At 38.1% G+C, this 20,783-nt stretch overlaps 1 protein-coding gene across 34 annotated transcripts in view; it reads right to left on the bottom strand.

Annotated features, from left to right (window-relative positions):
* The window catches only part of szt2 (SZT2 subunit of KICSTOR complex), a 100,628-nt gene that overhangs the window by 42,395 nt on the left and 37,450 nt on the right, over window positions 1-20,783 (bottom strand). For 25 of the 34 annotated variants that reach the window (XM_083568020.1, XM_083568031.1, XM_083568027.1 and 22 more), the window contains 9 exons: window positions 19,990-20,110; window positions 18,933-19,085; window positions 17,441-17,543; window positions 17,164-17,278; window positions 16,086-16,173; window positions 13,692-13,810; window positions 11,701-11,865; window positions 11,169-11,253; window positions 4,365-4,415 (listed from right to left, as the gene is read on the bottom strand). In XM_083568020.1, coding sequence (XP_083424146.1) covers window positions 4,365-4,415; window positions 11,169-11,253; window positions 11,701-11,865; window positions 13,692-13,810; window positions 16,086-16,173; window positions 17,164-17,278; window positions 17,441-17,543; window positions 18,933-19,085; window positions 19,990-20,110 — 1,000 coding nt within the window. The remainder of the gene's footprint in view (window positions 1-4,364; window positions 4,416-11,168; window positions 11,254-11,700; window positions 11,866-13,691; window positions 13,811-16,085; window positions 16,174-17,163; window positions 17,279-17,440; window positions 17,544-18,932; window positions 19,086-19,989; window positions 20,111-20,783) is intronic. The other 9 variants (XM_083568025.1, XM_083568026.1, XM_083568036.1 and 6 more) reach the window with 1 other exon arrangement.

Raw genomic sequence — 20,783 nt, 5'->3', positions numbered from 1 at the left:
CCAGAGATAGCCATCGAGTAGTGTAAATGGGGAAAATATAAAGCCTTTACAAGCCTTTTGCTTTCACATTGGGAATGACTGGAAGCCACCAGAGATTCAGACATTTTTTCCAATAATAGTGCAAGACGGTCAGGGATGCCACTGCCCAGCTGATAGAAGGAACAGCTATTTACATAGCTAGGAGCAACAAATGGCATGGATATAATACACGCCACAGATTGCAGAACTAAAAAAGCACAGATAAATGCAAAGAGAGAATGTGTGTAACACTGAATAAGTAAGCACCTAATAGAATGTGTTTTAAGCCAACTATTATTGTCAGATGGAGGAATAAATGACGGTGTTGTATGCTATAATGGCTGCAGGGAGAAAAGGATCTGTAAAAGTGCTCCTTTCTGCAGCGAGGTAAAAGTAGCCTGCTGCTCTGTGCGTCCACTTTTGCTGCACTTAGCTTATTACCCCACAGCCTTGGCCAGAGGGTGTTAAAAGCACTCGAACAGTCAAAGAACATGACTCTCGCAATGCTCACTGTCTTCTCAGGGGCAACAGGTAGATCACAGCATCCTCCACACAAACTCGTGCTTAATATGCAAACTGCAGGGGGTCCAGGGCTGTATGCTCAACCTAGGACAAGCCATTTGAGGAAATTTATAGCCAAAGCACTGGCTTGTAGTGCAGGATGCTTCTGCTGGGGGAGGCAAAAATTAGACACATCCAGCAAAAATAAAAGGATTTAATATATTGTTTGCCCTAATTTGACTCATTGATGCACCAGGATGGACGTCATATCGGTGTGACCGACATTTGGACTGGTCTGGAAAATGACCAGAAAATGTATCCAGTTGATAGAAAGCATAAGATAAAACACCAGTACAGGCATGTCAACAGATGATCATAAAGTACACAGAATCATAATCATGTATTGGTAAAAAAAAAAAAACCGCATGTTAGAACACTATTCACTCAATCATGAACAAACTATTAATTTCAATAGACAACACCACTGCCATTCATGCTCGAGAGTACAATAAAGCAAGATCAGCCTTAAACTCTGTAATGCTCTCTGTCCCCTATCAATCGGAGTGACACGAGCCAATCAAATCTGAGATTTTAAGTAAATGTACTTTACAGTCATACTTGTGTTCAGTCTGCATTTGCACAGCACCTAACATTCTAATTGTCACTATTACTGTTTTTTTGGTTTGTTATTGCCATACCTCACTAAATTTCATACTTCTATTTTGCACATCTAAATATATTCGCACTATTTTAAAGTTCCACTTTATCATTAATCAATATACACCAATCAGGCAATACATTATGACCATCGATCAGGCATAAAATGATGACCACCTGCCTGATATGTTGTTGGTCTCCCTTAGCTGCCAAACAGCTGACCCATCAAGCATCAACAGCCTTCGCTCCTCACGTGCATCAATAAGCCTTGGCTGCCCATGACCCTGTCGCCGGTTCACCACTGTTCCTTCCTTAGACCACTTATGATAGATACTGACCACTGCAGACTGGAAACATCCCACGAGAGCTGCAGTTTTGGAGATTCTCTGACATGCTCTGATGTCGTCTAGACATCACAATTTGGCCCTCGTCAAAATCGCTCAAATCTTTACGCTTGTCTATTTTTCCTGCTTCTAACACATCAACTTTGAGGACAAACTGTTTACTTGGTGCCTAATATATCCCACCCACTAACAGGTGCCATGATGAAGAGATAATCAGTGTTATTCACTTTACCGGTCATAATGTTATGTCTGGTCGGTGTATTTTCTTACCGCTTCTATTTTATTTTATTTTCTCATATTTTCTATTATTTTATATTTATAGTTCCTTGTATACTTGTATCTGAAATTTGCACACAAATTTCTGAGCAGCCGATCGGGTTTACATTTCTCCGTAATTTGTATTCTGTATATGTACAATAAATACAAATCTTGAATCATAAATGTACGCAGAAAAGGGTTAAAAATGCTTTCTTTTAAGGATATAAAGCAGGAATAAAAAATGTCTGCTTTCTCCTTTACTGGTTAGTAGCTACTGTGTGATGGGAGACAGTTAGATGTGATTGTGACCTGACCAAGACCAATTTGTCTGGAAAGCTAATTTAAACCTTGTTGAGCACAAAGATGAAGCTCAAAGTAACAAAACTGTAGTGTTTAGTAAAGTGAAATGACAGTTTTGTCTACTCTGGTGGTTGTTGTTCTCTTTATAAATGACTATTTATGTGAAGCATAACATCAGGTCTGATTCATTCCAAACCTTTCCTTCCCTCTACTACACAACGAACCGCATTACCCCATGTTTGTCTAAATGTAAAAGCGTGTGTGCCCTAATGCCAAAAAACTCTGTCGTGTGCATGTTCTATTCTTTAAAATCAGTTGGGATTGTACAAGTCATGTATGCATGCTCAGCTTTTCAAACACCGAGCCTAGAGAATGTGAGTGGCATGCCTCTAGTGGAGAGAGAGATTAATGGCTCTTTCACTCTGCAACAAACAGCTGCATTGCAACAGCAGTCACGTTCAGAGTGTGTGTGCGCGTGTGTGTTTATATAGCTGCTGTTATTAGTGCACACCATTAGCACTGTGAATCATACTCCACAGATGATGGATGAGTGCGAGGGTCACGCACACCACCTGCAGTCCTTGCTTTATCTCTCCACTTCATCGCATCTCACCTCCTCACTTTTTCTCTCTCTTTCTCTGTTTTAGCCTCGCTCAATCAATGTCGTTCTCTCCTTACTCTTTCTAGCATTCCATCTCTCTCTCCCCTTTTCTCTCTCTCCTGCAGTAGGACATGTGTTGCTCACAACCCACACGACCAATAACTGGCCACTTCTCCTTCTCCAACCACTGCAATGTGATTTTTGTGGTGATTTTGATTTTGTGAAAGAGAAGAAGATAGATAAATAGATAGATAGAGAGAGAGAGAGAGAGAGAGAGAGAGAGAGAGAGAGAGAGAGAGAGAGAGAGAGAGAGAGAGAGGCTGTGTTGTACAATCATTGTAATGATGGAGTGTTCATCCAAGCTGTGTGTCTTCACCCTTTATTTAGTGAAAGCTCTATTTACCACACAACATTACAAGAGGCTTGATGAGGCCTGACCGACTCTTCTGTTTTCTGTGCCCTCCAGACAGCCGTGGGTGTTCCTCTAAGACCCATAAGAGCTGTAAATCAGTGATCATGTCAACAATCTAAGTTAGCTCAGTTCTGCCATTATTACTTTACTCGCTGCAAAACAACTATCTTAACAAGTGGGAAAGAAATCTTAAATATTTAGTCGAATTTATTGTGTATTTCCTGTGCGAAGATCACACTAGTACCAAAAGAATGATTTATCATCAATAACAAACTTGAAAAAAAGTCTTGCCATACTACTGCATCCTGCTTACTAGACAGCTTACTTCAACATTGCTCCTGAATTCACATTACTCAGTTCGCCCTGTTCATTGAGCATTACAAAACGCTTCGTTTTTATCAGGAAAAGTTTCAGCCGTATGTACATTCACATGACTGAAACCTTAAGACAGAGACAACAGAATTTGCGTCAGCTGTAATTCTATCACAGCTCAATAAAAATGTGGCATGAGACAGTGGAACAGAGCATAAAAAAAATCTATTTGCCTTTTTTTTTTTATGGCTATCTGTGAGTATCCCAATCCATCAACATGACACAAACAATTTACTATGGAACTACATTTACAGAGAGTTACCAATTAGTATTCTAAATAGGGTTAAACTAAGTATAATAGTTTTCACGATGCAAACTGCATTTACAATCACAAAATCTTATAAGGACAAATACATTTCTTTATACTTCATCCTACATCTGATATCCATCAGTTGTCAACATCAGAGCATGTGTGCTAACGTAAATGGATCTACACAAAGAGCCTGAAAAAAACAGCATTATTTGCAAAAGGATATTTATCATAAATACTAAATATGAGCACATTTCAAAAAGCTCGCACACTCTGAGTTAGCACAAACACCCAACATTACTCCATGCTACAAACCCGAGAAAGATTTCAGGGAAAACCGCATTCAGCCGTGAAAACAAAAACTGTTGGGGTTTTTGAAAAAGTTTTCTCTGAAAGCGTGAAGCAAATTTTCACAACACTGACATAAAGCACTTTTTTTTTTCTCCGATGGACCACAGGACAAAAATAAATGAAATGAAATAACAGCTGCTAGCAGCCCATCTCATGCAGGCCCAAGCGTGGCTTTGTGGATTTTAGAACAAATAAGGCACCACAAACTAAACAAAGCTGAATAAGTAAGAGCAGAACCACTCTCATACACACACATACAGCCAGGAAGAAAAACACTGATGGGAAATGGAGCTGTGGTACCTTGGAACTGTGAGGGTGGGAAGAGGTTCTGAACGAGCTCCGACATGGTACCTGAGTCACAACAAAGAACACCCACAACAACAGTGAGCACAGGAAAGAACACACCATGACGCAGAGACTCAATCACACAGACAGGGACAGAGACAAGAAGTGAAGGAGAAAAGAGAAAGACACAAAGTTGCATTGAGTGCGGAAAAGAAATGTTGTACCTCAGATCTTTACATATTTCCGATTTCTCATGTTCATGTTCTCATGAGTTTGTTTACACTGCTAGTTACAAAAGTATTTAAATCTTTCATAAAAAAGTGAATGCTTGGATTTAGGATTTTCTTTCTCTCTCTGATCAATACTTGCTGCAATATCAAAAGTGTTTTAGTTGACCGTTTATTATGAGGAGAGTAAAAGCTCCGTTTGGTCCACTTTTGTACTGTTGCAATACAACTTATAAATTAATCCAGACAAATCGACAGCCATCTGCGAGAACAAAAGCAACCCTACTTTCTCAATGAGAGGAGGACATTCTTCTATCCTCTGTAACACTGACTAAACTGGTACTTGTTGGCTAATAAATATACAATAAATCTTAATTAATTACCATCAGAAATTAATCACAGGAACACTGAGGCAGAAATACAATCCAACATAGGACACCATGCACACACATATGCATTTACAATCCAATGTACCCAATAAACTACCACAGAAGCTGGAGAACCCAGAAGAACCCCAAGTAGACAAAAAGAGTACCTTTCTCTGCACAGACAAGAAGAAACTTGCCTGGGGCTCCTGGTATCCCACTAAGAGAAGTTCAGTTTCTTGAACATGGTGCAGTGACTGGTTCCATTTTTTTTTTTTGGCTGAATCACATATTCTAGACTATCATGCCCATCCAACTCACTACATCTTCATCAGAAATCCTTCAAGTTCACATGCCCCACTAACATTAGCTAGTTATCTAGCCTGATTTTAGCATTTCCTTCTACTATAATATTGCATATTAGACAACCAATGGTTACAGATGCAACATACAAATCTAAAAGTGAACAATTAAACAAGTAAAACATTTTTTTCTTTACTCAGAATTATGATTAAATGTTTGTATAACTCAGTGGTTCTCCCTTTTTTTTTTATTTAGAGGGTGGTGGATTTTTAAGCTCCACCTGTCCTCAATCACCCAAAAAAATTGTTAAAATACTTAAATAAAAAAATATATATAAAATATCTAATTTATTGAAATATCACATTTAAATTCAATAACATCAAATAGCACCAAGTTCAAAATGAGAGAAAATAAAAGTGTAGTTGTGTTGGTTACCCTAACTGATTTGTGGACAAGAAGAATAAGTATGGATATGCATTGTGACACCTGACTTTTTCAGTCAAATTTGTTTTTTCCCCAAATTGTTACCACTGATTCAGAGGCACACACTTAAATAGAATGTGTTTGGATGCAGTAGCAGTACATTTTTCCTTTACTTCAACTAGGAGGCCCAAACTTGTTCCAGCATGACCTGTTCTGTGCATGAGGAAGCACAATGAAGATTTGGTTTACATGGGTTGGAGTGGAAAACCTTAAGTGGCCTGCTATAGAGCTACTCAATCACCCCTGGCCTCCTCAGTACCTGTCTTTATTAACACCCGAGTGGCTGAATGAGCACATATTTTAACAAACACCCTCCAAAAGCTAGTGGAACATCATCCCAGAAGAGTAAAGGTTATCATAACAGCAAATGGGGACTAAATGTGGATTTATATGTTCAAAAAAGCACATAAATCTTAGGGTCATGTGTCCACCAACCCTCGTCCATATAGTGTACTCCCACAGCACTTAACTGTGTCCTTTAGCTCAGTTTATCCGCTCAAATCTATGATAAAAATGTCGCCTCCATCCCAAAACACAGCATGTTTGGTTCACTTTATGCATTTGAGTCTATTCAGGACTGGATCGCTTTCTCATTGCAATCAAAGCACGCTACAGTTCGATTGGAACCTTCACCACCATGCTGAGATGGTCTCAGACAGGTTGTTTTGGTCTTCAACCGAGTGAGACTGCTGTGTTCTCACCTTTACAAACGACCAAAGAGAAAAATGTAGCAGGGTTCGATGCAAATGGATTAAACATTGGGTATGTGAAAGCAGCCTCATTATCTAAGGTCAACTTGTAACTATTAAAAGTAAACCGCACTTAGAATAACTAAACCTTACCACTAACTAATAAAAGCATAATTTCCCCCGTCATGTGGAAAGTGTAAAGGTCAGTAAACCCGGCAAACTTGGAATTGAAGCTCCCACTAATTACTACACGAAGTGACATTTAGGCCTTTTAATAAATTTGACAGCACATGAAGGCAGTATTATCTCTCCTCCTCCCGGGTTGCGAGCTGACACATGGCAGAGCAGACTTAACTACCAAGTGGGATACGAATCTAAAATTGGATTGAAATTTTGGTATATAAAAATGAGCTTCAAGCGAATGAATAGAGATGTTAATGAAAAATAGGTAAAAGGACAGCAGGTTAGAAAGTGAGGGATTGGCTTACTGATCAAACGAGTGCCTAGCCTGGTATCAAAGAGGATTTCTGTCTGTCTAGAAGTCGTCTTTAAAATGCAAACACTCTCTGCAGTAGGATACAAGAAGGAAACAGCTGGACTTCAAAGTCCCATCAGCGTCGGATATCACACCTGTGCTGCACGTATAGAGGCACAAAACGCTGCCCACGCTTCTTAATCCGTGACTGCAGCTGAACAAGATTAAACCCACACATCCTTGAACCGAGGCCAAAAACCCCACGCAGTCCTTATTATCCAAACCCACAGTTCTGCTAAAATTAAGCCTGCTTAATTTTAAGACTCGAGGCGCAAAATCGGTACCTGAACAACTCACGATACGCTTGGCCAGTATTTTGAAGAGTCATCATTTAATTAGCCGACAGTCGCTCCAGGCTTGATACACCAGCAGCCTTCCTGCTTCCACCTGCCAATTATCCCTCGACAGCCAGACATATTATTATTAGCCAGACATATTATCATATTAAATTACTGAGTCACTTCTCAGTTATGTGCTGGACTGAGTTCTTCTCTTCACAACCATCATAGAGCACTTAGACTTTAATACTAGGTATAAAAACACCGGTAACTGCAAGAGCTGGGCATGACCAAAGATTAAATCTAAATATCAGCGTTATAGTTAACCTAAATAAACATATCAGTGAAGCACAAAGTGCCTTTAACAAGGACGAGGTTTAACTTTTAGACCTGTACTTAAAGATGGCAACTAAAGCAATGATTTTACAGAAGCAATTGGTAATATATACAGCCCTCTGTGGCCCGTGAGTCAAGATTTCTTACACTTTTCTAAAAAGAATTGAAATACATTGGCTTGCGAAAAAAGCCAAAACAGGCCAATCTGGCTAATGCCAGTCAACTTAAAAACGTAAAATAAAAATTTTCTACTAGCCAATTCTAATGCATGACATCTTTTTTTACCCCTTTAAATTAAACTTGCCTAGCTTTATTATCCATCACCCTGTAAGTCCATCTCAAGTCAGTCTTTATGAAATTAACAAAGTTTGGAAATGATTCCTCTGCTGCTGCTTTTCTATAGCCCGGGTCAGACCAGTGCAACTCATCGAAATAAATCTTTATTGGGATGTCATTCTGTAGAAAATTCTCCAAAAGCAGCTGGTAAAATGAGTGTGGGATTCACGAGTGAAGTCATGAAATCCCACGACACTGTGTTTATTTCTACACAGTGTTTATCTCAAAACCCGTTCAGTCACAAACCACTGACGTTATGCTACAGTTTAACTGCTTTCAGATTCTCAATGTCAGCATCAGCAGGTATGTACATCAAGGTCAGAACAATTCAAATTTTCCCTGACTTGTGTATTAGTTTGGGGGCCAGAGCAGGATAGGAATTTTTGAAAGTGGGATGTCAGTGTACTCATTAGAATATAACTCGTGTAACTCCTACATAGTACTTAGATCAGTGTATCCAGCTCACCCATAAGCACTCCAGCTTACCTTGTTTCTTTCATTTTGTTTCATTTAAAGTTGTATATCATAAAAAATTTAATACTGTACAAAAATGGAACCCTAATGTGACCAAGATCTAATAGCAATGCTTAGAGCTTGCTTATCATTAAACATTTTAAACCTCACAGATTGTTTCACTCATCATCAGTCTCAGTGTTCATTCATCAGTGTCTCACTCAATAACAGTTTCACCCAGTAACTCTCTCACCCTCTGCAAGCCTCACACATCATCTGCCTGTCTACCTCACTCGTCTGTCCCACCGACCGCCAGCCTCATTCATCATCTGTCTCACCCACTTCCTGTCTCATGTGCTGTCTCTTATACCCTACGACTGTCTCACACACAGCCTGTCTCACTCATCTTCCTTCTAACCTGCTTCCGAGCTCAGCCACATTGCACTAGTAGTACAAGTAGTCTGCTTGTTAATATCATGAAAAGCATCTACGCTAATTCCTCTCCCTGCTTTTCTCTCTTTACCATCCCGGGGCATCCTGAGGTTGCGCCAGCCCAGTCACGTCCCACTTGAAGATTGTGGACCTTTACAAAGGGGTAGAGACGTACCAGCACCATTTGGATTCCACTTCATGTGGAGTTTTGACACTGGACCTCTTTGAGTGTTTAAAAGCTCTGGCGTGGAGAAGCTGGTGTTGGATCTGTGATAATCGCAAATGTGGAGCTATTTTATGAGTTGCTCTGTAGCTCCTAGTTTTATAACCACAAATGACTGTAAAAGACTGTAGAAAGAACATTACTCATAATCTTACACTCCAGTGCTCATGTTAGTTCTCACTCTCCAGTGTTCTGTATTGTTTACTGATTTATAATCGCACTCTTGATGTCACTCAAATGAGGATGGGTTCCCCTTTAGAGTCTGTTTTCTCTCAAGGTTTCTCCCTTATGTCATCTAAGGGAGTTTTTCCTTGCCACAGTCACTATGGCTGCCCATCAGGGATAAATGCACATCGCTCACCTTAACTCTTAAAATTCTGTAAAGCTGCTCTGTTGTGAAAAGTGCTATAGAAATAAACTTGACTTGACTCTGCTTCAGCAACACTACTGCCTTTGTCTTGTTTTTGTAAGGACATTTAAATAATGAGATCAACCCCATAGACATACAATTAAGGGTGAACATCCAGCACCCAAACTTTCTTAATCTTTTGAATATTTATGCTGACTGAAGTCCATTGAGTATGACACTCCACTTCAGTTGATGAATTACTGATTTAAGGAGCCGTCTCCTTAAAAGAAAGGTGAAAGCATTCCAAATGAACAAGAAACTGCGTGGTAACTGTTTTCTTCGCATGAGATTAACCAGGTCTTTTGCCTCAGGACTAAAGAATATATGCATGTATTTTCTTGCTTCGTTCTCTATTCTTTCTAGGACTGTTGATTTGCTACTTATAAGCTACTTGGTGAGTTCTGCATCCAATTAAAGGAAAGCCTAGGGGTGTTTTTGTTGCTGCTAGGGATACTACAGTAGTCAACGAAAGGAGTGTCAACCCTGATTTCCTCGTTAGTACGCACTTCACCATAACTTGTTCTCTCTAAATAGGCTATTTATTCAGTGTAAGGACTCGTTTGTTTCTTTTCTCTGACAGATTCACAGCTTTCACTGTAAAAGTCCTCTGTAACCAATTATCACCAAACAGTGCACAAAACCAATGTGCTGTTGGTTTCCATGGTGCACGACTTCATTTCACTTCTTGATGCTGATGTGTTGGCACTGCTATATTTAATGATGTTGCAAATGGATTGAAAACTCTTTAAATGATTTGCACACTTAAAAGTCGATCAAAAGGACAGTCTTTTCAGTACACCAAAGCAGGATTAAGGTCTTTACACAGATTCTCAATATTTCCAGCGTTTAGCTGTGCTTTGGCCTGGCTGCCATGCGGTGCTGATTTGAGCTGAAAATAATTTCGTGCCAACAGACATCTATTTCAACTCCTACAAACTCGCACTCGGCAGATCTAAACGTCCTGTCCTGACTCTGATTACTGTATACTGTTTAGATGGGTTTTAGGATTAGTTTAGATGAGTTTTACTGGAATTGAATAATTCATAGCGGATACTGAATAATATGTTTTATGATAGATAACTGAATAAGGAGTCTGAGGTTTAACAGGTCTCTCCGCTTCCCATGCTGTGTTTTAAGGCAGCCTTCAAGGAAAATAGGAAATGGTAATCCTAGATATGAGAGTAAAGCTTTACATAAGATTTAACCAAGATTAACACAGCTTACTTTAAATGAGAAGTATCTGGAAAGATACATATAGCCCAAGTAACAAATTATTCATACACAAGTAATCACAGTTTAAGATTTTCTTTAAGAATTGTGGCTACGTCATATACTGCTTAGAATGAAGCAATGAAAGTTAGAAGGATTAAGCTTGCAGCTTTGCATCACTCAGTCAATCCACATCATAAGTAAACATTGCGATTTTAAAATCGGAATATTTGAGGAAGCAGAGATCACACATTTCTCCTATCCTGATGTTTGATGTGGACATTAACATTAAATGCATTGTGCTGCTGCCCAATGATTGGCTGACTGGAGAACTTTATAAATAAATCGGTGCACTGGTGTTCCAATTTAAGTAGACGACCAATGTAGGCATATATGATTAAAAACCACAGTCAGTTCTCATGTCAGTAAAGCATTCTGTAGTAAAAAAAAAAAAAGAAAGAGAGGACGACAGAAAGAAAGACTCACATAGAAAGAACAAAGGAAAGTAGAAAGTCAGTGTGGTGGAACCGAGAGAATGTACCTTTGCCACCTGTTCCTTGGCCTCCAGGCTTGTTGTAGAGAAAGATATCGGAATCAGGTAGATCACTGCTCAAATGGAAGTGGTGCTAAAAGAGAGAGAGAGAGAGAGAGAGAGAGAGAGAGAGAGAGAGAGAGAGAGAGAGAGAGAGAGAGAGAGAGAGAGAGAGAGAAGAGAGAGAGAGGTGGGTGGATTGATTACAGAACACACTGAAAGACCGAGAAAGCACTGAGGAAAAAAAGAGAGAGAGAGAAAGTTGTCTATCATATTGAGGTTGAACTTTTCCAGCACTACTCCTATCTTTGGAGGTTGAATAGCTGGGACTGAAGAAAAAAAACAGTCCTTTATTAATGCACCCTGACCTAAAACTACTATACCACATAACATTAAGCGTCTGTTTATTCGTTGAAATTCACTATGTAACTATGGACGGGAGATGCATTTGAACAAACAGAAAATCCAGAGTGCATTAAAACCAGCATGTGAATGGATTTAGGAGCAAAGCAGCAAGGGGCACATGGGGGGTACGAGTTACCTTGAAGTGGTGCTCCATGTTGCTGTCTGTGTATTTGGGAATATGCAGGAAAATGAGCAGATTCTGGCGGAGATAATGGGCCAAAGCTCTGATCCATGGAACGCTGTACTGAGGCAGACTGAACTCCATCACCTCAGTAGGAGCAGAGCCAGGAGGCTGAATAAACTATTAAGAAAAATAAAGAGATAAATACATTTGTATCTCTGACAAAAAGAATGACAAATTATTCTATGAGCTCAGGCCCAATTAAAAGTAAAGAATATATATATATATATATATATATATATATATATATATATATATATTTTTATTTTTTTTTTTGCTTATGTCTAATTTCAAAAAATTTATTTTTAAATACATAATTTAAGTACCAGCCTGCACATTTGTTTCTTTTCTTTTATTATTACTATTTAAAAACAAGCATTCTTTTACTAAGTCATCCAAGATTGTTAGAAAGCATAGTCGAGGTCAAATGAAAAATAAATAAATAAATAAATAGTCTCTACTACAACCACTGCTAATTCCTAACTCTGCGCTGCATATTTATGCACATACAGATACAATTCAATTCTATTTTATTTTATTTGTACATATCGCATTTAACAACAGACATTGTCCTAAACAGCTTTATAAAAGCAGATATTTTACACTGATGAGGCATAACATTATGACCACCTGCCTAATACTGTGTTGGCCACCCTTTTTCTGTCCAAACAGTCTTAACCCTGTGTATTCTGACACCTTTCTATCAGGTTGAGTCAGCTCAGGCTGAACGGGTCTCTGGTCTAAGTCGGGCATTGGAGTATGTGCTAGTGGTGGGCGAGTGGTGGGCAGAGTTGGGTGGAACCAGCGGTAAAAAACACCTGCATCCAATGAGACTAATCAGTGCACTCTGTTTTAATCCAGCGACAACAATAAAGAGGAGTGAGACACCAGCCTCGGGGAAAGAGCCACCAAGTAAAGGCGGAAGGGTCGCCGAACAATGATTAAGCTCGGGCGCAAAGTAAGGCGGGCCGAACCAAGAGTGGGCACCGGCGGACGTCAAGCTGGTAAGGCGGCCCGAATCGGGAGACTGTATGTGAGCCCAGCCGTGAGTACTGGATAGGAAAGAACATGGGTGAAAATGAAAGTAAAGAAAGTAAGTTCTGCTTGGTGAACTTTTGCCTGTATCTCTTTTTTCCAGTGCGGAATCAGTGTTATTCATTTCACTGTCAGTGGCCATAATGTAAATCCTGATCGGTGTATATCATGTACTCAAAAACTATTCAGACCCCCTTTGCTTTTTTTAATTTTATGTTATGTTGCAGCCTAATCCTACATTAATCTCAATCAAATTTTTCATAATCTAATTATTCATTAAACTAATTCAATAATGAATCACTCAATCATTCCTTCACCTTCTCTACCTTTTAGCAAAGACAACGTTTAGAGCCAAAAACCTCTAATTTGGCCTCCGCAGAACAAAACATTTACAGACATTTATAGAATTCTGTTTTTCACTTTGTCATTATGGGGTACTGAGTGTAGATTAATGAGAAATACAACAGTGGCAAAGAAATTTATGTAACACAAATATTCAATATTTTTATATCCCCTTTTGCTTTTGAGCTTTTTGTGAATTATAATTTGTTCAGTCAGTTGACACTTCATGTCACACTCTAATAGTCTACAAAGCAGCCTACAATTTTATGAGCATAATTTTAACAATTTCACAAAACAAATTGTAATGTTTTGTATTTAGCCCCTCATCATTAGCTTTGTAAAGTCCCCTGCTTCATTAATCCTCCTTAAAATACAAAGATATTTTAGTCAACAGTAAAGCCCCCAAGTTTATATGTAAATTTAGTACAAATCTATTCACAAATGAATGAACTCTCATTGTTGTGTTTATGTATTATTACTTTTAATAGGAAAACAACTCCATATGCAGTACTCTATTTAAAGGCCAGTTAAAAATGGCACAAACGGGAATGGAAAGACATTGTGAGTACCTCTACATCTGCAGGGGTCAGTTTGCAGTTTCTAACCAGCATTACAGTGATGATGTCGAGTGTGGCCTCGTCTAGTCGCTTTCTTAGAACTTTCACCAACTCATCTGTGATCTCCGGCCCTGACAAAAAGAACACAAACAAGGACCAATATAATCTCTTCTCCACTGACAGGCACTATTAAATATTCAAGCTCTGTAACTTTACTACCAAGTGGACGAAAAGAAAAAAAAAGGCTAATCAAAGAGCATGTACATAATCACCTTCCTTTCAAGCCTCTACATGATTTGTAATTAATTGACTATTTAAATTTTTATTGGATAGTATTTATAGCTCTTACATCATGAGGAGATATGCTCTCCCCACTTTACGAAAAATCACTTAACAAACTTTCACGGGTACGAAAAACCTGTCCTCGAAGTGATTTTTATTTTTTTTATTTTTATAAATTATAATTTTTTTTTTACTTAATACAAAATATTGGATAGAATATTTCGATTAGTTTGCTTGATATTAGTATATTTTATTGTATTTAAAGGTTTTTAGGTGTGTAGCACCTGTATAAATATATAATATATATATACATATATATATACATATATATACATATATATATACATTATATATATATATATAATGTGTGTATGTAGAATAATGCAGTGTGCATTTCTGATTGACCATTATTAAAAAATAAAAATAAATAAATATAAAAGAGGCGAAATTAAAACCTTCATCGCAACAAACATTTATTCATGACGTTCTTTCTTTACTCATATATAAAAAGAATAAAACCACCAAAAAACTTTTTTTTTTAATCACTAAACATTTGTTTTCCTGATGCAGCAAGTCTAAAATCAAGCAACAAAATTCGCCATTATGCACACATTCGCCAATTAACCCTCTGGGGTCGACAAACGTGCCGGCGCATTTTATAAGAATATTTTGTCTTTATGCTCTATGTTCAGTTTGGTCTCACTTATAATAAACATACATTTACTTACATAAGCATCCATATTTATCCATGGTCATGTTGATTAGAGTATTAAAAACTAGAAAAGTATTAATTTACGGTACATATACATATATATATATATATTTACATGATGTGCGTTATTAAATGAGAATGTACATGCACGTGTTTTTGGAGGAATTTCTTTTACACAACAGCATTGCCGCGTTTTTTTTGATGAAGGCATGTTATAAAAATTTACATACATGTATGTTTTGTTTACACCAAAAGGCATATGTACACCAACTAACAGCAGAGATTTACCAGTATACAATACAAAACCACCGTCGATTCTCAAAACAAACTTTTATTATATTCTCCAACATTGCAAACACAAAGATCGCTCAGAAAATCACACAAAACGTGCGGGATGTAGTTCGTTTTTACAAAAAGCTAACCAGTGTCAAAATTAAATTCTCATGTCATTTCACTCTGAAACACAGTTTTGAAAAGTATCCTACTCCTGTAGCATCTATAAGGCTTGATTTTTCCGCCACTTCCGCGAGTTCTTCTGCGGCTGCACAGTGCCGTCTCACTACCGTATTTTCGCGTATATAAGACGCACCCTGGTTGAGGGGTATGTAAAACCTTTTATAAGACGTGTCTTATATACGCGAAAATACGGTAGTGAGATGGTGACGTGGCAAAAGCCGGTGATTGGTCATGCGGATGGCAAATTTGCCCCCCCTTGTGCTCGAGATATTAGGGTCCGTCGACATAAAAGAATCGGCATAACCGATAAAAAATGCTAAGACAAAGCGAGAATTTAGCGGTTCCACTTCAAAAACGTCGGCTTAATAGGGTTGTATATACAGTGGAACCCACTTTTCTCGACCTTGGTTAAGTCTACAATTAAATATAAACTGATTATTATAAAGTGAGAGAATAGAGATGGGATAGATAAGAGAGACAGGCAGAGTGAGAAGACAAAGAGACAAAGTGGTGACATCACTGCTTTAACCGTGTAACAAGCTGTCCAAAGAGCAACAGCATTCCCTAGTAGGATGTAAGCGGTACTGCATGAATTTCAAATTCACACACACATCACTGCATAATGCAACACATGGCAGCAATTCCTTCTCGTTTCTGCTATTTTCAAAAGCGTGTAATGGCGTGAAAAGAAATGAGATTCAAGTCAAATAAATTGCGTACTAAAACCATACTGAATCAATTAAAAAAATAATGATAATGATTAATTATCTTCAAAATTAAAGCATTTCTAACCAGGTTTTAGCTTAATATTATATATATATACACTGACCCATTTGTAATTTTGTGAATACATGTCTAGATTAGAGCACACGTCACAGACACACTCACTCTCTCACAAACACACACACACACACACACACACACACACACACACACAGCCACTTTCTTTCTCTCACCTGCACATCCCACTCCATGCACTAACAGCAGAATGTGTTTGTCCACCTGTCCAACTGGCCTTGAGCCCTCCAGAGATGACCGTGAGCCCTGGAAACAAGAAATATATCCAACACACATGAATTCAATTCTCACTCTGTCTCTCATACAACCTTGTTGCCTATTTATTTCTTTTTTTTAGTTTACAAAGTAAGATCCTCCTAGCTTGCTCTGTGGATCATTCCTCCTTAAGGAGGACTCTATGGTTCATCAAGCTCCTAAACTGAAGGACATCTTCCTGTTTTATACCCAGCAGAGTAAATAAATCACACAGCAATGAGTCTGCTTGCTAACCGAAGTCGAAATGACTTCTACAGGCTTCAGTATCCTGATAGTTGATGTGTTTAAAGGTAGCCTATAAAACACACCGCATACAAAAACATGTACAGTGCAATGGTAAAGCCAGGCATACATGGAAATGCTACTAAGAACAGTAATCTTTTCTATTATCCTGAAACTCAAATAGTAAAGCATGCTGGCAATTCTTGTTTTCATAACTAATAATACAAAGCTATTTTGTTCAAATAGATTAAATTTGCTCTCACGATTAATTTGTTTATGAGTGTAACAATCACTCAGCCTCCTTAAACTCATTTCAAGCACATTTAATGGCTGTGTTTTATTCTACATGCACTGACTCTGTTTATGCAAACTAAATATGCTGCACAGTCAAATAACTATGAAATGATACACTGGTGTCACTCATTCAATTAGACAGTAAACACTGGTCGTCTAGCTACATCCAGTAGGAAAGGAAAAAAGGAAAAAAAAAAGTTACAGAAAATCTTAAGAATGTGGCAATTTTCCATCTTGTAATTATTATTTTTTTTTTTTAAAAGAGCTGATTCTGGATGTACTGCATTTGCATGCTTGTGTCATTTATACAGAGAAAAAGTGTAAAAAGGAAACACCACATTTTATTTATATAATTCAAACCTACAATTGAGCAGTTGAAAGTTTCAATGTTGAAAGGTTGAAAGTTTTCAGTGGCAGCTTTTAATTTAATTATTAAAAAACTTTAACAGTGTGTGTGAACTGTACCGTAAGATCTTCAGATCCTAGAGGCTCCTGACTGCGAGCCAAACCCAGGGAGCGAGAAAAGTGGAGATTCATATCCAGATCACTGTAGGCCCCTGTTTGAGAGGTTTCTGATAGTCTGGTGAGAGAAATCGGAGGATTAGTCCAGTAGAGAGAGAACCATTTTTTACCACCTTAAAAAAAATTACATTTAAGAAGGGTAAGCATTCTGCGTAAATAACTAAAGAGTAATAAGAGCATAAGCCAGATTTGATAGAGTCTATCGGACTACCACACTGACCTGAGGTAGAAGACTGATTTGGTGGTGCGTTCCTGATACACAAACATGTTCTTGCGGTTGACCACACAGAAGGCACTCAAAACTGACCGCAGAGCCTGGATTGCTGATAAAGAATAAAACAAAACGTGCTTCAAATAGCAATTCTCAATTATTAACTATAATGGCAACTACAATCGCTCTACTAAATTATACACACAAAAAAAAAAACACAACTTGTACAATGAAAATTTAAGATGTACCACATTTACTATTTTCTCTAGAAATTAGGATCGTAGCAGAGGAAGGTAAACTCTAACTAAGAAGCTTGGATCTATAGTCTTAGAATACACTACAGACTATCAAAATAGAAACATTTAATAACACAAAGCACCATGTGTGGGGGAGTCTAATATCTACTGTCTAATATATTGGGGGAGTTGTAGCTCAGTGGTTAAGGCTCTGGGTTACTAATCGAAAGGTCGGGGGTTCAAGCCCCGGTATCGCCAAGCTGCCACTCTTGGGCCCTTGAGCAAGGCCCTTAACCCTCTGTGCTTCAGGGGTGCCGTATCATGGCTGACCCTGCGCTCTGACCCCAGCTTCTGAGCAAGCTGGGATATGCAAAGAACAAATTTCACTGTGCTGTAATGTACATATGACAAATAAAACTATTCTATTCTATTCATATCAAACATCACACATGCCTTTGAAGATCACCATTTAGAGTAAGTCACTGGCAGACAAGAAAATTCACAATAAAAAATAAACATTTCACAATAAACTCTATCAAACACCAACATTCTGCAACACACATACGAAACCCAATATTTACCAAAAAATACAAACACAAACATTTATATTCTGACATTATATTACACCGACATTCACTATCAATCAACATTCATTATAAAACATTATTGAATTCCCGCATTCACCACCACACACCATCAAACAGCAGAATTTACCACCAATAATGAACACCAACCATTCTTCAGCATCAACAAGTCAGACTTTACCAAACACCAACATTCACAAACCAGCAGCATCAAACAGCAACAGACGCTGCTCCTAACACACAAAATTAAACACTAACATTTTCCAACACACATCTTTAAACACCAATATTCACTATAAATTATTAAATACCAACATCAACAATGAACATTTAAACACACCAAAGTTTTCACCAATATTTATAATAAAATGTGATTACCAGCACATACCAACACACACAAATACTGTAGCCATTTCTCCTTAGAATGTTTCAGTAAAACCAGAAATGACAAATGTGAATTGATTGATTGAAAACATTTTAAAAACATCCCTTGCACACACACAAACACACATGCACATACGGTACATAAGTACCAATGGGTACTTTGGTTTTGATTCAGCTTTATTTAAGTAAAAGGAAGTGTAATGGCCCCACAAAAGCAATAATTTGATGTTGAAAAAAAAATTAGTCCTCATAGGGTTTATATGGTCTGATCTGAATTAGCGAAAGCATGTGGGTCACCTCTTGCCACTCCCATGTTGGGCCCCATCTTCAGTCGCGGGTGGATTTGGATGATGGTGTTCCAAACTACGTCACACGCAAAGTGTCCTGGCATGAAGTGCATAGTCGCAGCCAAGTAATCTCTCGGCTGGTAGCTTTCGTCCGCATTATAGTCTGTAACAGATGGAAAGAGAGAGGTGGAGGGGAAATAAAATAGAAATAATACAGATATTAATAGACAGCAATGGATGGAGGGGTAAAAGGGTGGAAAAATGATGAGTGAAAGGAAAGAAGAGAAAGAAAATTGAAGAAAGACAGAAATGCAATAACATCGAGACAATGAGAAGTAGTGAAAGAAGGATGATGAAACAGAGCAAAAAAAGAGGGAAAGAAAACACGAGAGAGAGAGAGAGAGAGAGAAAGAGAGAGAGAGAGAGAGAGAGAGAGAGAGAGAGACACTGCGGAAGTGTCTTCAGTATAATAAGGCTATAATAGCATGTCACTATCAGTACTCGTGCCTGACGCTGCCCTGGAGAGCCACTGAAGTTTCCCAGCACAATTACTCTCTGGATTCAATTCATTTGCACACAGTGGAGCGGAACGATCTGCTCTGTTAGGAAATGAGAGTGCTAATTCAGACCCAACAGCAGCCATGCAAAAAAAACAACAACAAGGGACCAAAAAAATGGGGTCTTCTGCAAAATACTATGAAATATGCAAATAGCATTTGTAACTCTACCTACTGGACATTTGGACTGTGAAACAGTAAGTCTTATATAAACAAACATATTAGAGTGGCTACATTTAAATACTAGCAGTTCTACCATTTTGCTCCTGGGAAATTAAACAGATTGTAAATAATTAAACTATTTTATTGCCAGAGTAGAACCACAGCATTTTAACTGCCGCACTAAATTTTTGTAACCGAGTCTTTTCCAGGACTTTTATTTTGTATATTTTTTCTAAAAGGTTTATACTTGCGATTCAAAGAGGAAATATGGAGGCAGATCCACACTTCTGCTTCAGAATCATGCCTCAAGGACAGCTGATATATTTATGCACCAATTATTGTATTTACCATCTGAGGTGGTCATTCTCTGCCTATACAGAGGCTCATTTTTCCAGATGTCCTCCTCACTTTCAGCCACTAGGAGTAAATGGCACACATGACTGTCATGCAGGTCTTGCAACAGAAGGCGCTGTTGAAACAAATTATATTACTCAGAATCATAGTTTGTTTACATTGTTCGTTGTCAAAATCCAAGGTCATTTAAATTTTGCAACACTAATAATGAAAAACAAACAAACAAACAGACTGGTTAACAGAGTACTTTAAAATGACCACGTCAATGTCAGACAATATTTTCACAGACCGGCCTTTAAGGTGTGGCAGATAAATACAACAAATTAAAATGATATGACCGGCATAAAAACTAGTATATTCTAAATATAATAAATAAATGTGAATCCACTGTGTTGTTTTTTTGTTTATTTTGCTCGCTTGGGGGGTTTTAATTTAGCGGTAATGTATTATGTGTTAGGGGCCGGAGCAGCCCCTTTAAGAAGGTAGCAGATGAAGGTACGACATGTGACATGCATCAAGAGTGAGTCATAGACAGATGTGGCAGAGAGATTTTTCCAAAATAAAACATTGTTCAGAATAGATAATAAATAAAACGGAAATAATGTAAGTTGTGTATTCTTTTTGTGCGGCCCGGTACCAATTGACCCAGGGATTGGGGACCACTGGCGTAGCTGATACTGTAACACCACCCAAAGACAGGGAAAATCTCTCAAGATTGGTTCTTGAGCTCCGTCTCAACCAATAACCAACAGAAAAAATTTGACAGACGACAAAAAATACTAACATTA

This window comes from Silurus aristotelis (genome assembly GCF_946808225.1).
Source record: "Silurus aristotelis genome assembly, chromosome: 2".
NCBI lineage: Eukaryota > Metazoa > Chordata > Actinopteri > Siluriformes > Siluridae > Silurus > Silurus aristotelis.
The sequence above is the reverse complement of the archived record's forward strand: the minus strand, read 5'-3'. Positions and strand labels throughout refer to the sequence as shown.